General features: G+C 42.6%; 1 protein-coding gene across 1 annotated transcript in view; it reads right to left on the reverse strand.

Moving 5' to 3' along the window:
* brsk2a (BR serine/threonine kinase 2a) overlaps positions 1-22306 on the reverse strand; it is a gene marked incomplete at both ends in the record, with an annotated part of 123252 nt that overhangs the window by 34557 nt on the left and 66389 nt on the right. The window contains 1 exon segment of the mRNA XM_080504794.1: positions 3035-3120. Coding sequence (XP_080360920.1) covers positions 3035-3120 — 86 coding nt within the window.

Consider the following 22306-nt stretch of genomic DNA (forward strand, 5'->3'; position numbering starts at 1 on the left):
GTTTCTTGTCTGTAAAGCTTCAGTTCTGTTTTATTGTTAAACAGAACTGTGCTGCTCCTTCGTTCTCTGTATGGACACACACACACACACACACACACACATCTAACCCGCCCCCTTTCTCCACTCTCAGCCAATCACAGGCCAGCTCGCTCTAACGGTGCGTTCAGGGGACCACAAAATAATCGGAACCAACAAACATCATCACTAAAACTAGAACACAACTGCAGAGATGTTACACTACTTTTTTATTTTTTTTTATTTTCCGGAATAAAAATATATATTTACAAGAACCCCCCCCCCCCCACCCCCCCCCCCCCCCCCAACCCTTTTTTTTTTTTTTTTTAACCAATCAATGAAAAACTTTCTTCGTCAATTAATAGGTCACATAGAGCAGGCAGCCCAAATATATATATAATACACACACACACACACACACACACACACACACACACACACACACACACACACACACACACACACACACACACACACACACACACACACACACACACACACACACACACACGTACAGTTCTTGCCATTTGTATCATCAGACAGAGGAGTGATTGCTTGAGAGACGTTTCTCTGGACGGCGGAGAGATGAATCTCCTCTGACCCGGGCCTGTAACTTCATCTGAGGTTTAAAGTCGTCCTGAACTGCTCGTATATCGTCTTCCCAAACTCCCTCCATCTTAACTGGGACAAATTGAAATCCAGGCAGCTCGTAAAATACTCTCTCTCTCTCTCTCTGTCTCTCCCTCTGGATGTGTGGGTCTATTCACTTTTATTGATTAACACATGGTGTTGGAAAATGTAAGTGTAATTGGCCACAGAGCAGTGCTCTCCTGCTAAACAAACCGTGAAAAGACACATAAGCCGAACCGCGAAAAGAAAAACCTCCAATGGGTTTTGGGAGAAAACCCAACGACAAACAAACCTTAACAAAATCCTGCAAACACAATTTAAACTATTATTCTCCCGAAAATGTTTTATTATTTTGGTTTTCATTTTTTTTTTTTTTTTTTCTTTTTAAACATTCAATTCTTCTTACTTGTTTTGGGGAAAATATTCACATCAGACTTAAACTAAAACTCACCCTATTTAATTATTCATGTACAAATGTATGATTATTGTAATTTTAACATGGATGTTCAGCGTAAGTTGGAGACGTTAATCTTCCGCACCGAATTTTTAAAAAAATTTTTTATTGTCATTAAACTGTTACGTAAGTGATCACTTGGGGTCGGTTTACGAGACGTTAAGTCAGAACAGACACTTTTGAAAATGCTCCGACTACGTCTCCATGGAAATGGAGGGGGTAAAAAAACAAAACTTTTATTTTGAAACATAGTAAACAGTTCTTCTCAGTAGTTTCCACCGTTTCCATGGTGACAGAGACGGATGCGTTGGGTGTAAACAGAGTTTCTCTCTAAGCACTGAGGTCACAAGAAACAAACAATATATGTTTTTCTTAAACAAACTATTTCCCGGCTCCTCTGTGTTTTATAACAATAATAATAATATTAATAAAAACTTCAGTTCTCATCAAGCAGAAATGTCTGGACTCTAAAAAACTGTTATTGTCTGTTTTATAATGAGATGGAAAAAAAAGGCTCTTGGGCTGTTTGTTGTGTTTTTTTTTTTTCAAGATTGTATAAGTTTAAGAGCTCGACCCAAACTAAGATCAGGGTTTTATTCTTTGCAAACGACCCCGAGGAGAAGAATCGACTCTGATTTAAGTTTATTAATTAGAACCTCAAGGTCCCAAACGATATAAGTACGTCTCGTAAACCTTGGTTTGTTAATTATTGACTTTAAACATCTCTCTTTCTGAGACTTCCTTTGCGTCCCCGCGGGTTACTTCGGAATATTTAAAATAACTCGTCTGCTCATGTGAATATATTTCCTCAACACTCCAGTAAACGTGTAAGAAAAGCAAAGTGCTGACGGCGACAAATCAACTAGGCTGGTAGGATTTCTGACAATTAAGCCTTTTTATCCGGCGGCCATTTTCCTTTCTGAAAGGTTCGAGTCGTATCATTATTCGTAAAGCGATCATTCATTCATTCATTCATTCACAGAAATGCCCACGAATAACTGATTGGCGGAATATGAATTAAAACACCCCCCCCCCCCCCCCCCGTCTCCCCTTGTTCACGCCAGATCGTACAGCTTGTTGTTCGACGGAATAATAAATCTTTAAAGCTCTGGAGCGTCTCACTTGGAACCGTCTGAACGCGCCGCCGTATTCCAGTCACTCGCGATGCAAATGCGAAGCAATTTGTCTTTTCCGCGGCGCTACGAGTGACCGTCTGTCAGGAGTGATGAAGCAACGGGCCCCAAAAATGTGATTTTAATAATCCAATTATGGGATGAATCATAATAATATTCTTCTCCTCCTGTCGTCTTTAAAGGACGGCGTGTACGGCGGCGCGTGGCCAATCCCGTTTGAGCGCAAGACGGGAACTAATTGAATTTAGTTGACAAAACACTCGCGTGGAGATCAAGAGGTCTACTGCCAGCGACTGATGGGAGTGTCGCTCACCGCGGCTAAAGTTGGCTAATAGATTTGTGTGTGTGTGTGTGTGTGTGAGTGGCCGCCGCGCCACACCCGCCGTGGCTAATGTCTCTTAATGCAGCGGCGTTTGCCTCTGATAAGCGTGTCGCGGGGGTTTACATTGTTGAAGACTTCCTTTCAACCCCCCCCGACATTAGCAGTCCCCCCAGCATGCGCAACCAAATTAAATGCTTCATGCTAATGCTAATGGAGGATCCAGCGCTCCGAGGCTATTGTTGCTGGTCTGCAATCATAACACACCGATCGCCGCCGCTCTGCAGGCGTGTTAAAAAAAAAAAAATACATTAATAAAAAAGAAACTGTAGTAATGATGTCTCCAAGCCACCAAAAACAAAGTTTCTCCAGAAAACTTTAAACGAGTCCTTTTTGAAGAAGAAAACAATTGATTGAAAATGATTTGATACATTTCACGTCCATCAATAATAATAATAATTAAAAAAATTAGACAATACTTACAAGTATTTTTTGTTTTCGTAGACGTCGTGTAGCTTTAAGACGTGCGGGTGTTCTATGAGCTTCAGGATCGCTATTTCTCGCTCCACCTGTGCGAGAGAGGGAAGGAAAGCTGTGATTACTGGGAAAAATGGGTCCAACGACAAGCGACGTAATGCACGAATCTCAATCTCAAATTGTTGCGCGTCGTCGCGGTCTCTCGGTGATCCGTCGGGAATGTGGCGGATCGGGAGGATTCGGTAAATACAGTGGTAGATTTTGCTGTGAGCGATGTGGGCATCCGCCCAGGGAGCAATCTGTGAAGGGGCGCACCGCACACGAGAGGAACATTAAAAAAAAAAAAAAATCAGGGTGTAAAACAAGTCAGGTCCATGACAGGGCGTATAGACCAGTGTTTTTCAACCTTTTTTGAGCCAAGACACACTTTTTTGTTTGGAAAAATCTGGAGGCACACCACCACCACCACCCGAAAATGTTAAAATGTGAAACTCTGTAGCCTCTATTAACAATATAAAGTCATTCTCATCGAAGTTTTATCAACAGGAATCAAATAAATACAGAAAAAAAGTATTTCCCAATTTCCTTTTTATTTATTTTACTCCGTCAGTGTGAAACCTGGACCTGATGGATGAAGAGCTGAGATCCTGGTTCACATTCTTCCTTTTCAAAAACTTCTCCATCACTGTCACTGACACAGTACTTTGATACAAGATGGCAGCAGGAGGTGGAGATGAACCACACTGACGTCTGTCACTTTACATTTCACCGGAAAACTTCTGTGCTGCCCTCTAGTGGTGAAGAGTATTTATACATGATTACTCTGCAACACACTGGTTTTTTAGAAAAAAATATGAAATTGGATACTTTCCCACGACACACCTGACTAGATCTCGCGGAAACACCAGTGTGCCGCAGCACAGTGGTTGAAAAACACTGGTATAGACGACTCCACACCCCCCCCGGTCGTTCTACCATCAACTACTGAACAATCCACACGCTCCAGATTTTACAACATCCAGAGAAATGTCGGAGTCACACAGAAGATTCGGAAGAATTTTTTTTAAGAACGCCGTACCCCTTTAACCTTATTGAGGTGCGTCACGTCACCTAAAGAATCAGGAGTGACGGGAAAAATGATTCGTAACTCGTTGCGCAAAATCTGCAAGGACGAGGAGTCTGCAAACGTCGAGGATGAGAATGCTAACGATAGCGGCTAACAGCTAAATATGATTCCCGGTTGACGGCTCCTTTAAAGACAGTCCGACTTTTGTCTTTAATATTAAATAAACCATCTCCAAACTCTCTGGAACATGAAAAGCCGAAACCCCCAAAAATGTCCGGTGGTGCCACTGACTCTACCCCTGCGAAGGTGACCTTCAAGACAGACGCCCGTCTGCAACACTTCACACGTCTGGCAACGAGAGCTTAAGGAGGAATAAGTCTCCTGAAGAAAAGGAGCTGATTGGTGCTTCCTCCTGGTGGGGAGATAAGCTCCGAGCTTCCCGCACTCCGCCTGGCATCTGGGCCGGCGAGCGCCGCTATCTCTGCAGGAAAATGTGGCTCGCTTAAAAAAAAAAAACGGGATGAGGGGGAGGGAAAAAAAGAAAACATTTGTCTTATCTTAGCACTCAACAAACAGGTGTGGAGGAACACTTTGCAGTCATATTTCACAGTATGCTGATGTTTTTTTTTTTTTCTTTTTTGTCTGATAAGACGCATCAAAACATTCCGACGTCCCGCATCGGATCGTTTCTGTCCACTTAGGATGAAAACGGGTCAAACTGTCCAGTCAGGTACATCAAAATCTTCCCAAACAGGTCTTTTTTTTTTTTTTTTCTGCTGACGTGACGACTGTACAAACAAACTGTCGAGGACGAGCAGACGCCGAGTCGACACGATCCTTTTTTTTTTTTTTTTTCCCCTACTTGCGGAGCTGCCGAGGAACGTGTAACAGTGAGAACCGGCGAAAGCTGAATTTCTCCTCAAAAAAACCCGAGCTGATCAGTTTGGATTTGCGTCGGAGGTCGCCGTCGGCATGTATGGCTGCCACTGGAAATCAGCACATCAGGCCATTTTCACCACAAGTCCCCCCCCCCCCCCCTCCCCCGTTAATCCTCGGCACCTTGCGCTGGATCCCCCCTCCCCCTCCCCCTCCCCCGACTTTGACGGACGAGGACGGATATGGGACTCGTCTCGCTCTCGTCAACGTTGATTTGGCCGTGTCACTTGTGCGACAGCCTTCACCTCGCCTTAACGTCACGCTTTATGAACACTCACAACAGAATGGAGCCAAAAACTCTGATCTGCCAAACTATATTTTCTATTTTTTATTTTATTTTTTAACTAAACTCTAAGAAAGCTCCTTGTTTGATTGAGCACAAATCCCTTTTTTTTTTTTTTTATTATTCATGTTCCCACACTGCTCGGAGGGGCTCATGTTCGCCGTCCCCGTCTTATCGTGGTCCATCTGGACACACTGGAAATATTTATTCCCTGAAAAGCGACGTTCTTATCAGAAGTCACGTGTCGCTAATGAGGATGCTAACAACAAACATTGAGTGGATTTATGTTGCTCTCGTTCTCTTTCTCTCCTCTATCTCTTCGAGTCTGGTTACACTCGCCGACGAGAGCCGGGGCGAAGATTAGGTTTTTTGTATTTATTGATTTAATTGCTTGTATGGATGTACAAATGTATTTTAACAACTTGTTTTTACAAAACTATTGACCCAAAATGCATGAAATTTACGGGGATGATTTGTCTTTATCCAACAATGGTTTCATTGAATGTTGAGAGCGATTTGGGTCAAAGGTCAAGATGTAGGTCACAAAATGTGTATATATATATATATATTTTTTTTTTTTTTTTTCTTCGTCGTAGCACAGCCAGTTTGGATCTGATTGATGTCAAACTAAGAGCAAAATGTTAAGTTTTCTATTCCCTATCCCCTGACACATCACATGGTGACGTCATGACCCGGGTTAGCGTTTTGAGGGTCAAAGGTCATCAATTGAAACGACCACGATACATGATAGGAGTGTTATGGTGGCTCAAATGACCTGTTGGTTTCCATGGTGACAAAGTGTTTGTCTTTCCACCGTCTCCTCGACCATCACGTGGAATCGTTGGGGTTTTTTTTTTTTTGTTTCTTTGCAAACTTACCTTGAAATGTGTTTTATTTGTTGCCACAGAGATAAAAACTGAACTGAACACATTCAGTCGCCGGAAGAGAAAAACGTAATCCGAAGGAAACCGAAGCTAAAGAAAACAGTGACAAGGTCACGTCACGTTTTCACGTCAACAATATAAAACTGGGCTCGCCTAGAAAAGGGCAAAGTTGTAAATGTATAATTAGCATTTAAGCATGAGTGGCGTGAAAAAGGAAATAAATAAATAAATAAACAACCGGGGCTAATCTGGACACTAATGAGCGCCATCAGCAGCCCGCCACTCGCCCGCCACTCGCTCCCCCCGCCGTGAAGGTACGCGGCTACGTGGCGCGACTCCCCGCGAGGAGACGTACGCTAACCACGACTCGGGGAGGGATGAGCTGCGGAAAAGCCGCGGCGCCGGCTTCCTAAGCTTCCTCTAAGCGCTTCCCCCCCTGTTCGCTAATTGAAATAGGAGAAATGAGGCTTATTGTGGAGACTTAACTGTACACACCGGCCGCTTAATGCACGATTAGCCGTCGATTAACACCGCGGCGAGGAGCGAGGTTAGCCTCGCTGATTCACGCCACGTGCTTACGGACGTCTTCGTCCACGACGAAGTATATTTGACACAAAAACGTGGCAGTGTGTTCAGGTGGACAATTTTTTTTTTTTTAATGTAAGAAAACAGGATTTGTTGGAGCGTAATAATAATCTTGATTTATGAGTCTAATTCTTCTTCTGAAATAATAGAAAAAATAGGATCAATGTTTGTTTTATAATTATTTCCCCATATTTCCACAAAATAACTCATACATGGATGAATGAGGACGTTATATAAGAAGTTGAGTGAATTGTGATCTGATTTTTACTGATTTTTACTTTTACCTATCTACACTGTGTGTATATCAATCCTGGCAATTTTTCTTTTTTACTGGATTGTTTTCTTTTTTCATATTCTATTTTTTGTGCTCTTTTTTGCTCTTCTTTAGATATTTACATATGTTTACATATTTTAATTCCTTAATTTTACAAGTTCTGCACCTTTTTACCTTGAGATGTTGTAAGTTTGTGTTTCCCCCTGGGGAGGAATAAAGCTCTCTACTCTACTCTACTCTACTCTACTCTTTTACACATGATGTCAATATTGGTTTTTATCAATTTTGACTTCTGAACATTTATATGCAGCTTTTCATCAAAAGTAATTCCTAAAAATGTATTTACATTGCAAAACAAAGCCATACGATACCACACTAAATACATATGGAGAAAAATATATAAAATATCAATTAGAAATAACATGTAAAAAAAACAACAGATAACACAAAAGTCAGACCGTCTTAAAAGGAGCCGTCAACCGGGAATCACGTTTAGCTGTTAGCCGCTATCGTTAGCCGCTATCGTTAGCCGCTATCGTTAGCCGCTAACGGGACTAGCATAAAGCCCCCATGTGATTTACAAGTGAGCTTGTGCTTCATTTAAAAATTCTCCACGTCGCTCCACAGCCTCGATGTTTACAGACTCCTCCACCATTTTCTTTTTTATTTTTTTTTATTTTGCCCGTTGCACTGCTCAGGTTATTTCCTCAAAAACATTCTGAAATCTCATCCGTGGACGAGTCGTCCTCCCATCCACGAATCCACCCATCGAAGGCGGCGACCAACACGTTCACCTCCTCCTTCTTTCCGTTCCATGAGAACCAGGTGGTCGTTCTCGGGACTTGGCCGTCGTCCTGCACACGCTCTCTCATTAAGTTCCACATCTGTGAGGGTGGACAGGCGTCCCCGGCTGCCATATCGCCGCCGCCGCCGCGCTTCATTAAGCCTTTATTAGTGGACTTTTGGATGCGGCGCACACACGAATGGACGGACAGGCGGTCGGACGAGCACATAACTTTTCTTTCTTGAGTTGAATAACAGGAAATAAACGTCCTGACAGAAAGTGGGCGTCAAGTGGCCGACGCCGTTATATTACAATAGAACACTCAAACGTGTGTCGTTTCCTGAATCAGTAAATAGATTAAATTAATTAAATCAAATTAAAATTATTAGCCAGAGTTGTGATGTGCCGATACCTCTTTAAAAGGACGAGTACTAATCTTTAGCTACTTGCCCATTCAATGCTTATTGAAAGCAATTGCGTCCGTCTTAACATTTTTTTTTATAACATTTAACTCATACCGACGCGTCACTGCATCGTTTTCTTGACCTGAGCAATGCGACGCGCAAAATAAAAAAATTAAAAATAAAAAAAATGGTGGAGGAGTCTGCAAACATCGAGGCTGCGGAGCGACGTGGAGAATTTAAAAATGAAGCACAAGCTCACTTGTAAATCACATGGGGGCCGAACTTTATGCTAGTCCCGTTAGCGGCTAACGATAGCAGCTAACAGCTAAATGTGATTCCCGGTTGACGGCTCCTTTAAAGACGGTCTGATTTTTGTCTTATCTGGGTTTTTTTTGGTGTTTTCTGGGGGGTTTTTTGTGTTTTTTTGGGGTTTTTTGGTGCTAGCCAGAGTCGTGATGTGCCAATACCTCTTTAAAGGAGGAGTACTAATCTTTAGCTACTTGCCGATTTATTTAAATTATATATCAAATTAAATTACTTTTTTTTTTAAATGGTGGAGGAGTCTGCAAATGTCGAGGCTGAGAATTCTAGTCCCGTTAGCGGCTAACGATAGCGGCTAACAGCTAAATGTGATTCCAGGTTGACGGCTCCTTTAAAGACGGTCTGACTTTTGTCTTTAATATTAAATAAACCATCTCCAGACCACGGTCCTCTCCCGTCTACCTGCTGACGGTCACGGGATATTTGTTTTTTTTTTTTTTTAATACGTACGAGCACACCGTGCAGAATCGAACCTGGCTCCACTTTCGACGCTTCGCTAAACTTCAAGATAGAGCCGTGATGAAAAGAACAGTTTTTAGAAGAACTGTGCTTTAATTGAAAGTTTTCCGTGTTTTAAGTTACATTGAAAAGTGTTGAATTATTAGCGATGTACACGTACAACATGGACAAAGAAGAAGGAAAAAAAACCACAAAGCTGTAACTGGTGACACTTCAAATGAAGAGAAAATTCAACCTGTTATTGATTTTTTTCTTTTTTTTTTTTTAAATTACAGCCCCTGGATCTCAGTTGACTGAATGGACGAGCAAACAAATGACTTGCGACATCAATGGTTTCGCTCAGAGATTCGATTCGTGTCACACGTCGCCAGAACAGAGAAAGCAGCCCAGAATAATAATAAAATCAAAAAAAAAATCTGAACGGGTGGAAAAAAATAAATAAATCTTGGATCAGAGGCGCTGTCATCTCTCGCTCTCCACTCGTCCTCTCTCGCCCTCTCTCATGCGCACAGATGGAAAACACAGACATTTCTGTCACCTCCCCCCAGGCGGGCGGCTGAACCTCCCTTGATGCTGAGATCTGAGGATCAAAGTCAACAGGGCAGTGATGTGTGTCAGATATATAAAAAAAACCTAAAAAAACTGGGGTGACTCTGTTAGCATGGAGGCCACGGTGCGTGGAAGGACTGCTGGATGGGAAAACAAAGGAGAGACGGAGGGAAGAGGCAGGAACCACCACCCCTCCCCCCCTCCTCCCCCACCCCTCCCCCACAGGACAACATCTCTTTTGTTGTTAATTAGCACAACATGAGGAAGTGACAACAGGTGAGGAGCGAAAACGACGTGACAATGAAAAGACACGAGAGACCGCCGCTTCACCCCCGATGCCTTTACTCCATCTGGCAGGAGGAAAACCCCCCCCCCTAAAAAAAAAATAAAAACCCCACAATGCACCAGTGCAGCCTCACCAATCCAGACGTTCAGACAATCACAGTTTTACTGAATTAGGCCACATCGACAAGACAAAAAAACACAAAACCCCAAAAAATAGAAGCTGAAAAATGTGTTTTCATTAGACGGTATCAACATGTTTGTGTGTTTAGATCTTTTTTTTTTTTTTTAACTATTTATTACTAAAATAATTAATTCATTTGATGTCTTTACACTCTTAACTTTGTTAAAAATAAGGCAATTTAAATTAAATTTTATATTTTCTCTATAAAAGCACATTGGAATGACTAATGTATTTAAACATTTCTTTTTTTTAATAATTTTTTTTTTTTTTTAAAGTAGATGCGTTTCGGTAAGAAGGGTTGGTTGTTGGAACAACTTGTTATGGTAACTAAAAAAAAATATATATTTTAGCCTATCCCTTAAAAAACGGTTACCCCAGACACCAGTGCTACAAAAATATATTCAAATTTTAAAAAAGCAACTGGAGAAAAAAAATAAAAAAATAAAAAAAATAAACATAGCAGTCGTAATACTGCTATATCTACATGTTTTTAAAATTTCAAAGATCAGTCATTATTCTTTTAACCCTATTTTGACGTGTTTCTACATCCTGTGATATTTCAACGAGCCCTGTCTGGTACTTAATTCATACGTGGGATGAAAAAAATAAAAATAAAACAGAAAAAAGGGGAAAAAGAAAAAAAAAAAACCCAAACACTTCCAATAAACTCCCTCAAACTTTCCTCTCGCCACAGCGCTCAGGTCATCGTAATTACATCCAGGTAACTTTTATATTTAACACGTGTCATTAAATCTTGATTAACTAACTTCCGCAAGACTGGAAAATTGAACGTGGGCTAATTTGTAAGAAGAAGAAGAAAAAAAACGAAACAAAAACAAAGAGAACGGAGGGAAAATTGGCTCCAACTTAATGAGTTTAGGACTCGATTCTAAAGTGAGACAATTTTAACTTCTGTCCTTCGTCTGCAGTCGATGTTTGACTCAAAAACAACAAGACATTCTTTCCTATTACTGACAAATCGAACACATTTCAAGCATGTATATTTATATATATATATGTTCATTCGGTACAGATTTGTCTGGGAGGGTTTTCAGAGCGGAAGCTTGTCGAGCTCCCCGATTCCATTACAAGTTACTTTCTCTTTACAAAAAACATCCCGACTCCTTCCTTCAATCGTTTGTTTTGTTTACATGAAGTTGTAAATGTGTTTTTTAATTTAATAGACCATACATACATACATACCATCAAACACACGAAAAGGGGGAAAAAAGTGAAGAAAAAAGAGGAAAAAAAGGAAAAATAACAAACACTTGGATGTTTGACTCAAAAACAACAAGACATTATTTCCTATTACTGACAAATCGAACACATTTCAAGCACATATATATATATACACACATGTATATATATACATTCATTCGGTACAGATTTGTCTGGGCATACCTATCTATCTATCTATCATTTCTACATTTTTTTTAAAATGTTATCTATCTATCTTTCTTTTAACCCTATATTGACGTGTTTCTACATCCTGTGATATTTCAACGACTCCTGTCTGGTACTTCATTCATACGTGGGATGAAAAAAAAAACCCCATCAAGCGGTCATTTAAAACTCATTCGGGGGTCGTGAGGAGGGGGGAGGGGGGAGGGGGGGGAGAGACGGATAGCGGAGGAGATAAACGAGGCAGCGGCTGGACAGACGTGGACGAGGGTCAAACAAGAGAGAGAGCAGAAGGGGAGGAGACGGCACAGCTTGGCTATTGGCTCCCGGACAGAACCGGTCAGCCTGTCGTCCATTCAGGTTTCTGACATGTGGACGCATTACTGCGTGATGCACACACACACACACACACACATTGATCACAGCAAGCGGCACCGCCCATCCATCCATCCATCCATCCCTCCATCCCTCCATATGTCGGCCAGTGAGCCAGTGTGGATCAGTGTTTCCTGCCAGGCAGCCGATCTGCTGCTTGTATGTCGACGTGTTCATGGTAAAGAGGTTTTTTTGGCGCTTGACTCTTGTGTGTCCTCTTTTCAAGGGCAAAGATGCCACAATCTCTCTCTCTCTCTCTCTCTTTTTTTTTCTTCCTTCTCTCACATGAAAGTCAAGCCCAATGAGGGAAGTCGTGGATTAAATATTAAATACCACCGTGTTTTTTTTTTTGGTAAACAGTTTGAAAAACCGTATCTGTTTACATGGAAATAGCAGAATAAGTCGTCTTGTTTGTTTTTGGGAATGAGGACACACACACACACACACACACACACACACACACACACGCACGCACGCAGCAGAGAACGCAGATATTCTGGTGGACAGACGACAAAAGTTGGGATTTTTATTATGGTGACTTTCAAAATAAAAGTCCCAAGTCCCAGGGGAATCTGGACGACGAAGAAAAAACCCCCACTGTTCTTATTGTCTCTACTGAGCATGTGCAGAACTCCAGATGTGGTGGTGCCCCCCTCCCCTTAAAAACATCCCGACTCCTTCCTTCAATCGTTTGTTTTGTTTACATGAAGTTGTAAATGTGTTTTTTAATTTAATAGACCATACATACATACAAACAAACAAACACACTTCCTTTTTTTTTCTCAAAAAAAGAAATAAAAGGCGAAAAAGGGGAAAGACGAAAGACAAAAACGGGAAAAAAGTGAAGATAAAAAGGGAAAATAACAAACACTTCCCTTTTTCTCAGACAAAAAGAAGAAAAAAAGGGGAAAAAGAAGAAAAAAAAAACCAAAACTTCCAATAAACTCCCTCCTCAAAGTTTCCTCTTCGTCGTAATTACATCCAGGTAACTTTTATTTTTAACACGTGTCATTAAATCTTGATTAACTAACTTCCGCATGACTGGAAAATTGAACGTGGGCTAATTTGTAAGAAAAAGACAAAAAAACAAAAAAACCAAAAACAAAGAGAAGGAAGGGAAAATTGACTCCAACTTCTTAATGAGTTTAGGACTCGATTCTAAAGTGAGACAATTTTAACTTCTGTCCTTCGTCCGCGGTCGATGTTTGACTCAAAAACAACAAGACATTCTTTCCTATTACTGACAATCGAACACATTTCAAGCATGTATATATATATATATATATGTAAATATATATATATATGTTCCCCTCCGACAACTACTCGATAAAAAGAGCGGAAGCTTGTCGAGCTCCCCGATTCCATTACAAGTTAGTTTGTCTTTACAAACTTTGCTGCGTCGAAGAGTTTTCCTCCCCGTCCGGCTGTCGATCCGGAATCGACCCGCAGCTTATGTGTCAATGAATAAGTCATGTATTCATATGTGGAGTTAATTAGCTGGAGAGCGGTTCGCCGCTCGCCGCCGTCCGCCTTGACGACTTCACTGAATCGCCTCGCTGCTCATCGACCGCTGAGATTTACCAAAGCAGTGCTTTCACTTTATTCTACACCAGCGCACGCCGTCTCCGGGTAAATATTAACAGACTGCAGGTTCGCGTCTTGGCAGCAAAAAAAAAAAAATTGAAAGGAAAGTTTTTTGTAAGATAAGACGGTAGATGACATTTAATACAAATTACTTCAGAGTTGTGAGAGAATCCTTTTTTCTTTTTTCCCGCATTCTGTGCTGCTTTTTCAGAACCACGGAAGAGTATTAAGGACATTGAAGAAAGTAAAATTCAGGGGTTAAAAAAATAAATAGTTAAGTTATAAAAAAAAAAAAAGACATGCGCTTCAGAAAAAAAGTCAAAAAACAAAGTCGAGATTTTTTTTCGGAGGTAAAAATTTTTTTACTTTTAAAATTTCGGAGATTAAAAAAAACCCTCGTACTTCAGAAAAAAGTCGACAATCAAAGTCGAAATTTGTTTCAGAGGTAAAATTAGAAAAAAAAATCGGAGATAAAAATTTTTTTTTTTACATTTTTTTTAAACATTCCGGAGGTAAAAACAAAAAAATCAAAAATCAGTCGAGATTTGTTTCAGAGGTAAAATAAAAATTTAAAAAATCGGAGACAAAAATTTATTTATTTATTAATTTTTTTAAACATTCTGGAGGTAAAAACAAAAAAGCCGAAAATCAAAGTCGAGATTTTTCTTCCGGAAGTAAATATTTTTAAAAAATTATATTTTGATATTTTTTTCCCCTCTCTCACAACCTCTCTCTCCTTAACCCACTCCCTCTCTCTCTCCCTCTCCCTCACTACCTCTCTCTCTCTCTCTCTCTCTCTGAAGACCACTTCATTAATCCACATCTCGCAGTCCAAGGTCTCCTCGCCGAACCTTTGGAATCGGGGGATGAAGAGTCGGAGCGCGACGGGTTGACAGGAAGACGTCAGACACAAAACCGTCCTCCTGCCTGCCCGTCACTGATAAATCACCCCGCAAACGGCCTCGGCGCCGAAAAACATGCAGGGGTTTTGCGATTGTGGCCGCCGTCCCCGGGACGCCAGACGCCCCCCCGTCTGGACCAAGGTCACCCCCCCGGGGGGGGGGGGGGGGAGACACGGCGTGAAAGGATGAAGCCCCGCCACCGTTTTAAGTGGCAGGCTGACGGATCGGCCCGAAAACACGAGGGACCCACCGCCGTCGCCGTAACAATGGAGACAGAAATCGGGGGGGTAAATAAAGGAGAAGATGGTGAGAAGGACAAGTGGCAGGATTGCCCCCCCCCTGGGGTGGGAAGGTGTAATGAGCCCCCCCCCCCCACTGCTCTGGAGGGATGAAGGACCAGGATCGATCGACACGTCTCGGCCATTGATCTCTTGATTCTCCCTCGTCGTCACGGAGGACGACTGATAAAGTGATTATCAGAAAGAGTGTCGGTGTCTGTTGAGCCTCATGATCGACCAGATGAGCAACGTTACCTCATATCCAATCCTACAAATGACATCATTTTTTTTTTGTTTTTTACCCACTTCCTCTATCCTACTTCCACTTTTTTCCCTTTTAACCTTTAGTTCGATATATTATATATATTTTAAAAAAAGACCACTGGGGAAAAAATATTGACTTTGATTTTCGACTTTTTCCATACTTTCGTTTTCTACGTCCAAAATTTTAAAAAAAGCAATACATCTGAAAAAAAATCTGAAATGCATGACTTTTTTTTAATCTTTTTTTTTTTTTAACCTCTGAATTTTACTTTCTTCAATCTCCTTAATACTCTTCCGTCGTTCTTAAAAAGCAGCACAGAAGGGGGGGAAAAAAAACGGAAAAAAAAACAAAAAACGATTCTCACACAACTCTGAAGTAATTTTTTTTTTTTTTTTAAAGACATTTTTAAATACATCACAGTCATTCCAATGTGCTTTTATAGAGAAAATAGAAAAGCCCGACATATCCACATGAGCAAGCAGGTATGACATCATTTTGGCCTCGTTCACGACTGAAAGCGCAAAAAAAATTGCATTTGCGCTGAAGACGCAACTTTTTGAAAACCCTCTCAAAACACCACTTTTTAAAAATGTCGCTACCACGAATCACAACCGTGGTGAATAGTCGATCTGCACATGCTCAGTAGAGATGATAAGAACAATGTTTTCCTTCCAGAATGCCGTGACTCCCGGTCGATATTCTCCTGGGACTTGGTACTTTTATTTTGACAGTCACCGTAATAACCGGAAACGGCCAGGAGTTAACCCTCCCCCAAATTAATTGATCGGTCCTTATATGATGACAAATCATCGTAAAAGATTTTATGCAAGTCGGGTTATTAGTTCTTTTGCGAAACATTGGTAAAATACACACACGCACACACTCACACACCAATACAGGTAATTATGTCTTGTGGGGACACGATTGCCCAAACAATTTTTTTGGGGGGGGAATTAGAGGGACACCCCTTTTCACTTGACTCCCAAAGATGTGGAGAAGATCAAAAGTTTTATTTTGACGAGTACGAAACAAATCTCACTTCAAAAATCAAATATTTACAAAACAACTCAAGATTGAACCTCCTGGCAATGTCGTAAAATATTTTATGCAAGTCGGGTTAGGAGTTCTTGCAAAACGTTGTATAATACACACACGCATATACACACACACACACACACACACACTTATTTGACCCGCCTCCTCCTCCACTCTCAACCAATCACAGGCCAACTCGCTCTGACTGTTCAGGTGACACAAAAGAATCGGAATAAAGAAATAGATGAATAATGCAACAGATGACAACTATGTCACCAGGTAAATAAAAATACCCAGTAATAGTAGGAATCTGATAATAAAAGCATGAGTCAGATATAAATACAACAGTTTTTGGTAAAACTTGCTTGCAATGTAACTTACAGTAAAGTAACCAAGGAGTAATCAGATTACTTCATCACTGTTTTCAAGGTCACTGTGGCCAACGAGGCGCTGGAAGAAAAAGTAAAGATGGAGGTCATTCCGCCCGTGGCGTTTCTCCTCGCTCATCAGGCGCGACGGGTCGGGGGGATTAAAAAACACAATTCACACAGCGAACACACACCTTCACCTGCGGGGGAAGGGAAAAGTCGGGGCGCGGAGGAAAGGAACAAACAACTCCAGAGGAGGATCTTGTTGATCTCCGTGACAAAGCATCACTTCACTTAACGGGGACGACAACGAGACGTGACCTTCCCTTCACAGAGGCGCCGGGAGACAATAAAGCCTGACAACATCTGTTTCCTTTGATGAGAAGAAAGGGACAGATCGAGTTGTTCTGCCGTCCTCCGTCTCATTACGCCGTCTCTTGTTTCATCTTAATAAGACACATGAAAGGTGAAATCTGTCGACGAGCGCCGACACTGACGCGGCAACAGATTTCCGCCGGCTGTGACAGAAAACAATAAACAGTCTGCCACGGTCTCCGTGGAAACGGGTGAAAGCACAGCTCTCTCTCGGATGTGTTACGAGTTTGTCTCCGTGGAAATGGGAGGAAAGTGCAACTTTTGAAAACGCCCCGACTCCGTCACCGTGGAAAAAAGAGGAAGACACAACTTTTGGATGTGTTACGAAACGCAAATTTGTGAAAACACTATGACTCTGTCACAATGGAAATGAGAATGGTGCAACATTTTTATTTTTATTTTTTTTTAAACATGAGTTCAATATAAAAAGAGAATGAGGTTTTTTTTCAAAAAAAATTTTTTTTCCATACAATTAAATATGTTGGACTGTTGAATCAAGTGTTTCATGCATTTCCTTGATTTATTTTGTAACAATGGAGGGTTTTTCATCAAGTTGTCATGGGATCCCAGTGGAACATCCTTGGATTGTTGTGATACTCCATGTTTTTTTATTTTTGGTTTTTCTTTTGTAGAGAAAACTGAAAGGAAAAGTAAAATCAATGAAAATACTTGTACCTGTAAAACGTCCACCTTATTTTCAGGGTGAGTCTATCAAGCTCTTCTCTGCAGGGATATTTAGCTGGAGAACTACAAAATGGATGAAAATGTAAATTTCTCTGTAAAAACTAATTTTATGCTGTGTTATAGCAGTATGTAGTATAATACTGCTTTTTCCTCTTTATGGTTGCAAGTTGCCTCGGCTGAAGACGCTCTAATTCGCCCAAACCACCAAGAAAATTGTGAAAAATTCAAAGAAATTGACTTTTTCTTTTATCACCGTAACAAAAAAAAGATAAGTTTCGTGCTTGCATATACGTTTTGAAAACGATGTCCATTCATGGCTGGAAATCGCCACCTCGTATATTACCAAGCAGGTCTAAAACACTTCTGACGCCCTGTTAGTAAAATCTAATCTCTCTAAGTTCCGTTTAACCAGAGTCTTGTTGCCTCTCGGTAATTACTGTGGAAAGATAGCGGGCATGTATTGATCCACGTGTGGCGATTGGTAACCAAATCAGGATGTAAAGTGGCGAGGTGTGTATGTAGGGGGAGGGGGGGGGACGGGGGTGTATATTGACTGATGACAGGCTCAGGAAAATCTATCTCATAATTTAGGTCCTTCCAGGATGAGGATGCGATGAGAAAAAACATAGAGGGGGAACTATCCAGTCCTTTTGTATATCACTGGAATTATTTGCTTCAAGAAGGAAGAGAGAGAGGTAGGGAGATATACATGTGTATATATACATACATATATATGTGTGTGTGTGTGTGTGTATATATATATACATATATATGTGTCTATATACATACATATATACACACATCCATATATATATATACATATATGTGTGTGTGTGTGTCTATATGTGTATATATATACATATATGTGTGTCTATGTGTATATATACATATATATATACATACATATATACACACATCCATATATATACATACATATATGTGTGTATGTGTGTGTGTGTGTGTCTATATGTGTATATATATATACATATATGTGTGTCTATGTGTATATATACATACATATATACGCACACATTAAGTACTCTCTTCTCACACACACACACACACACACACACACACACACACACACACACACACACACACACACACACACACACACACACACACACACACACACACACACACACACACACACACACACACACACACACACACACACACACACACACACACCCTGAGCTCGGGGACAGCGGTGGGACTTTGAAGTTGTGCTGCTTCAGGATGAGAGTCACTGCAGCTAATTAGTCGTCCTTATCCCGCCGCCGCCGCCAGCTCGCCGGCTCAGAGCGGGAAACAGCCGCCACCAACAACAGCCGCCAACAGCTGGATGCTAAAGATACTCCCCCCCACCCCCTCTCCCTCCCTCCTCCCTCCCGCTGGCTTGTTAGCGCTAGCGGCTAGTAGCAATTTAATTCACACCGAAACTAAACTGCGGATTAAAGAAGTCGCTGCTTTAATGTATCGGCGACGTGGTGTAAAACACGCCGCAGCAGATCGTCCACTTACACGGAGGACAATGCCACTTTTTTGAAACAGTCCCGATTTTGTGTAAATGAACGGAAAATGCAACTTTTCGAAAATGTTCCAATTTCGCATGAAAAAAGCCAATTTTTTATTTTTTTTCCCAAAATGCTCCAACTTCCAATGAACAGAAGGGAAACACAACTTTTCATAGTTATTTCACGTTTGTATGCGTGGAGGAAAATGTACCAGCTTTGTGGACAAAACTTGTCTCAACCATTTCCACTCCCGCTTCGTTTCTGATGGTGGAAAATCCTACGGCGTCACATGAACAGATGAAAACCCAGTTTTTCCAGAAGGATCCGCGGTGTCCGTCCCCTCTTGAGACACCCGTGTTATCTCGCCACAGCGTCTCGCAGGACGTCCATCTGTCTCTCCTGGGCTTTGATCTTTCAACCCCCCCCCCCCTCAACTCACAACCTCTCAGCCCCATGGCGACGAGACGGGGTGAGAGAGAGAGAGAGGGAAAGAGAGAGAGCGAGCGAGAGGCAAAGAGAGAGAGGTAGTGAGGAAGGGGGAGAGAGGGAAGTAGAAAGAGAGAGCACAAGAGAGAGGTGGGGATAGAGAGAGAATGAGAGAGGGCTATATTTAGAAACATCAAGGACTCTCTGCACACACACACACACACCTGTGTATTTCTGTTTCTCTTTCATCAATATAAACGTCACTGGTACTCTGTTCAGTCACTGATGGATTTTAAAATCACTGGGAGACTCTGAAGTACTGAAGGTCGACGACTCAGAGTCGCTCCGGTCCACAGAGTCACTGCTCTGGTTCACAGAGTCGTCTTTCCGGTCCACAGAGTCACTGCTCTGGTTCACAGAGTCGTCTTTCCGGTCCACAGAGTCGTTGCTCCGGTTCACAGAGTTGTCGCACCGGTCTACAGAGTCATTGCTCCGGTCTACAGAGTCATTGCTCTGGTCCATAGAGTTGTTGCTCCGGTCCACAGAGTCGTCGCTCCGGTCCACAGAGTCGCTCCGGTCCACAGAGTCGTCGCTCCGGTCCACAGAGTCGTCGCTCCGGTCCACAGAGTCGTCTTTCCGGGCCACAGAGTCATTGCTCCGGTCAACAGAGTCGTCTTTCCGGTCCACAGAGTCATTGCTCCGGTCCACAGAGTCGTCTTTCCGGGCCACAGAGTCATTGCTCCGGGCCACAGAGTCGTCTTTCCGGTCCACAGAGTCGTTGCTCCGGTCCACAGAGTCGTCTTTCCGGTCCACAGAGTCATTCCTCCGGTCCACAGAGTCGTCTTTCCGGTCCACAGAGCCATTGCTCCGGGCCACAGAGCCATTGCTCCGGTCCACAGAGTCATTGCACTGGTCTACAGAGTCATTGCTCCGGTCCACAGAGTCATTGCTCCGGGCCACAGAGTCGTCGCTCCGGTCCACAGAGTCATTGCTCCGGGCCACAGAGTCGTCGCTCCGGTCCACAGAGTCATTGCTCCGGGCCACAGAGTCGTCGCTCCGGTCCACAGAGTCGTTGCTCCGGTCCACAGAGTCGTCTTTCCAGTCCACAGAGTCGTCTCCTGCAGGACGGCGGCTCAAGACTCCAGCATTAGCTCTGCAAAGTTCAACACGCTGCGAGAGGCACTTTGCAACAAGTTCGGAGATTAATTCTCGCTGCCTCCTGGTCTCCGAGGACCTCCGACTCCCGGGGCCCGTCGGGAGGACGACTGACAGCCAGCGACGACTCGGGGTCACGGAGGGCGGTGCTCGTGCACACGGTGGAAAACTGTGTGTCCTGTCCGAGTGCGAATGTCATAGTGTGTACGTGCAAGGCAATGCATGTACTGTACGTGCGGTTAACAGTGTGGTGCACACACACACACACACACACACACACATACACGCATATATGCACACTCACACACACATACACGCATATGTACACTCACACACACGCATATATGCACACTCACACACACGTACACGCATATATGCACACACACACACACACACACACACACACACACACACACACACACACACACACACACACACACACACACGCATATATGCACACTCACACACACATACACGCATATATGCACACTCACACACATACACGCATATATGCACACTCACACACACATACACGCATATATGCACACTCACACACACGTACACGCATATATGCACACTCACACACACATACACGCATATATGCACCCTCACACACACATACACGCACACCTGTCCAAGACAGTCACACCGTCCCCTAATGGCACCGTGGGGACCAAAGAAATTAGCATATTAAAAGGTGACATTTCACAGCAGGAGAGAGCGGCGTGATCGCTATGACAGTCTGACAGTCACAGAACACACACACACACACACACACACACGCACACACACGCACGCGCGCGCACTGGAATCCATAATGGGAAACACCTGTCCGTTCACGGGGGGGATAATCGCCACGATCTGATGCGCGAAATCAATGTTTCCTCAACTTTTTCCTGCTCGTCTCATTGTCGCCGTTTTGTTTTCCGCCGCGTCGCAATTCGCTTCCAATATAAATGCAAACTGCAAGAATATATAATTGACGCCCCGGAGTTGACGCCGACGACCGGACGAGCACACGGAACGACTCGGTTCAAGACGTCACGTTTAAAAAATCTCAAGCCACGGATTTATTTCACTTATTTTATCAGGCGGGTCAATTGAGAAGCAGCTTTCATTTAAAATGCAACATACACAGTGTGTATATACTGCATATATACATACATATGATGAAACAGTGTCACACAAGCCTAAAAGAAAGTACGCAATTCTGGATAATATCGACAAAATGATGTATGTAGAACATTTAAAGCTCTTTGTTCTAACTCAAGTCAAGTCACTTATTTGTCACGAATCATGATTATACATAGAATAACGTGCAGTGAAATGTTTTAAGTACCTGTTCCAAACCAAAACAACACTATAAGACAATAATAATAAGAATCAGTAAAAGATAAATAAATATGAGTAGGCCAGCGTTGTGGTATTTGTTGTAGTGATTGCAGTTTTATTTTGCAGCAGAGAAAACCCACACCAGGGAGCAGCGGCTCAGTAATTGGCTGTGAAGTGCCGCGTCAGCAGAATCCTCGGTTCTCAAGTCCCGTCGGAAACCTGTCAGTCGCCCGTTACTCTCATTTTTTCTTTCTTTAATTTGAATCTCCCGTCCCGCTGTCACACATCACCACTCCTGCTACGTCTAATAATACTTCTGTCAGAGCCGAGGAGACAGGAATGACCCGTTTTTAGCCGGCGTGTCGAGCGGAATGAAAGAGACAGACGGGGGGGGGGGGGGAAAGTGCCGACACAGCAAGAAGCTGATTAATACCGAGTGTTTATCAAAACTGCAATATCCCCAGCGCAAAACAGCCGCTTCTTCCGGGGGTCCGATGACGCTGCAGCGGGAAGCCGTTCAATATCGACGGCTTCCTCGTTCTCACTTAACCTGCACCGTGAGCAAAA

The sequence above is a fragment of the Blennius ocellaris genome (genome assembly GCF_963422515.1).
Source record: "Blennius ocellaris genome assembly, chromosome: 11".
NCBI classification, from domain to species: domain Eukaryota; kingdom Metazoa; phylum Chordata; class Actinopteri; order Blenniiformes; family Blenniidae; genus Blennius; species Blennius ocellaris.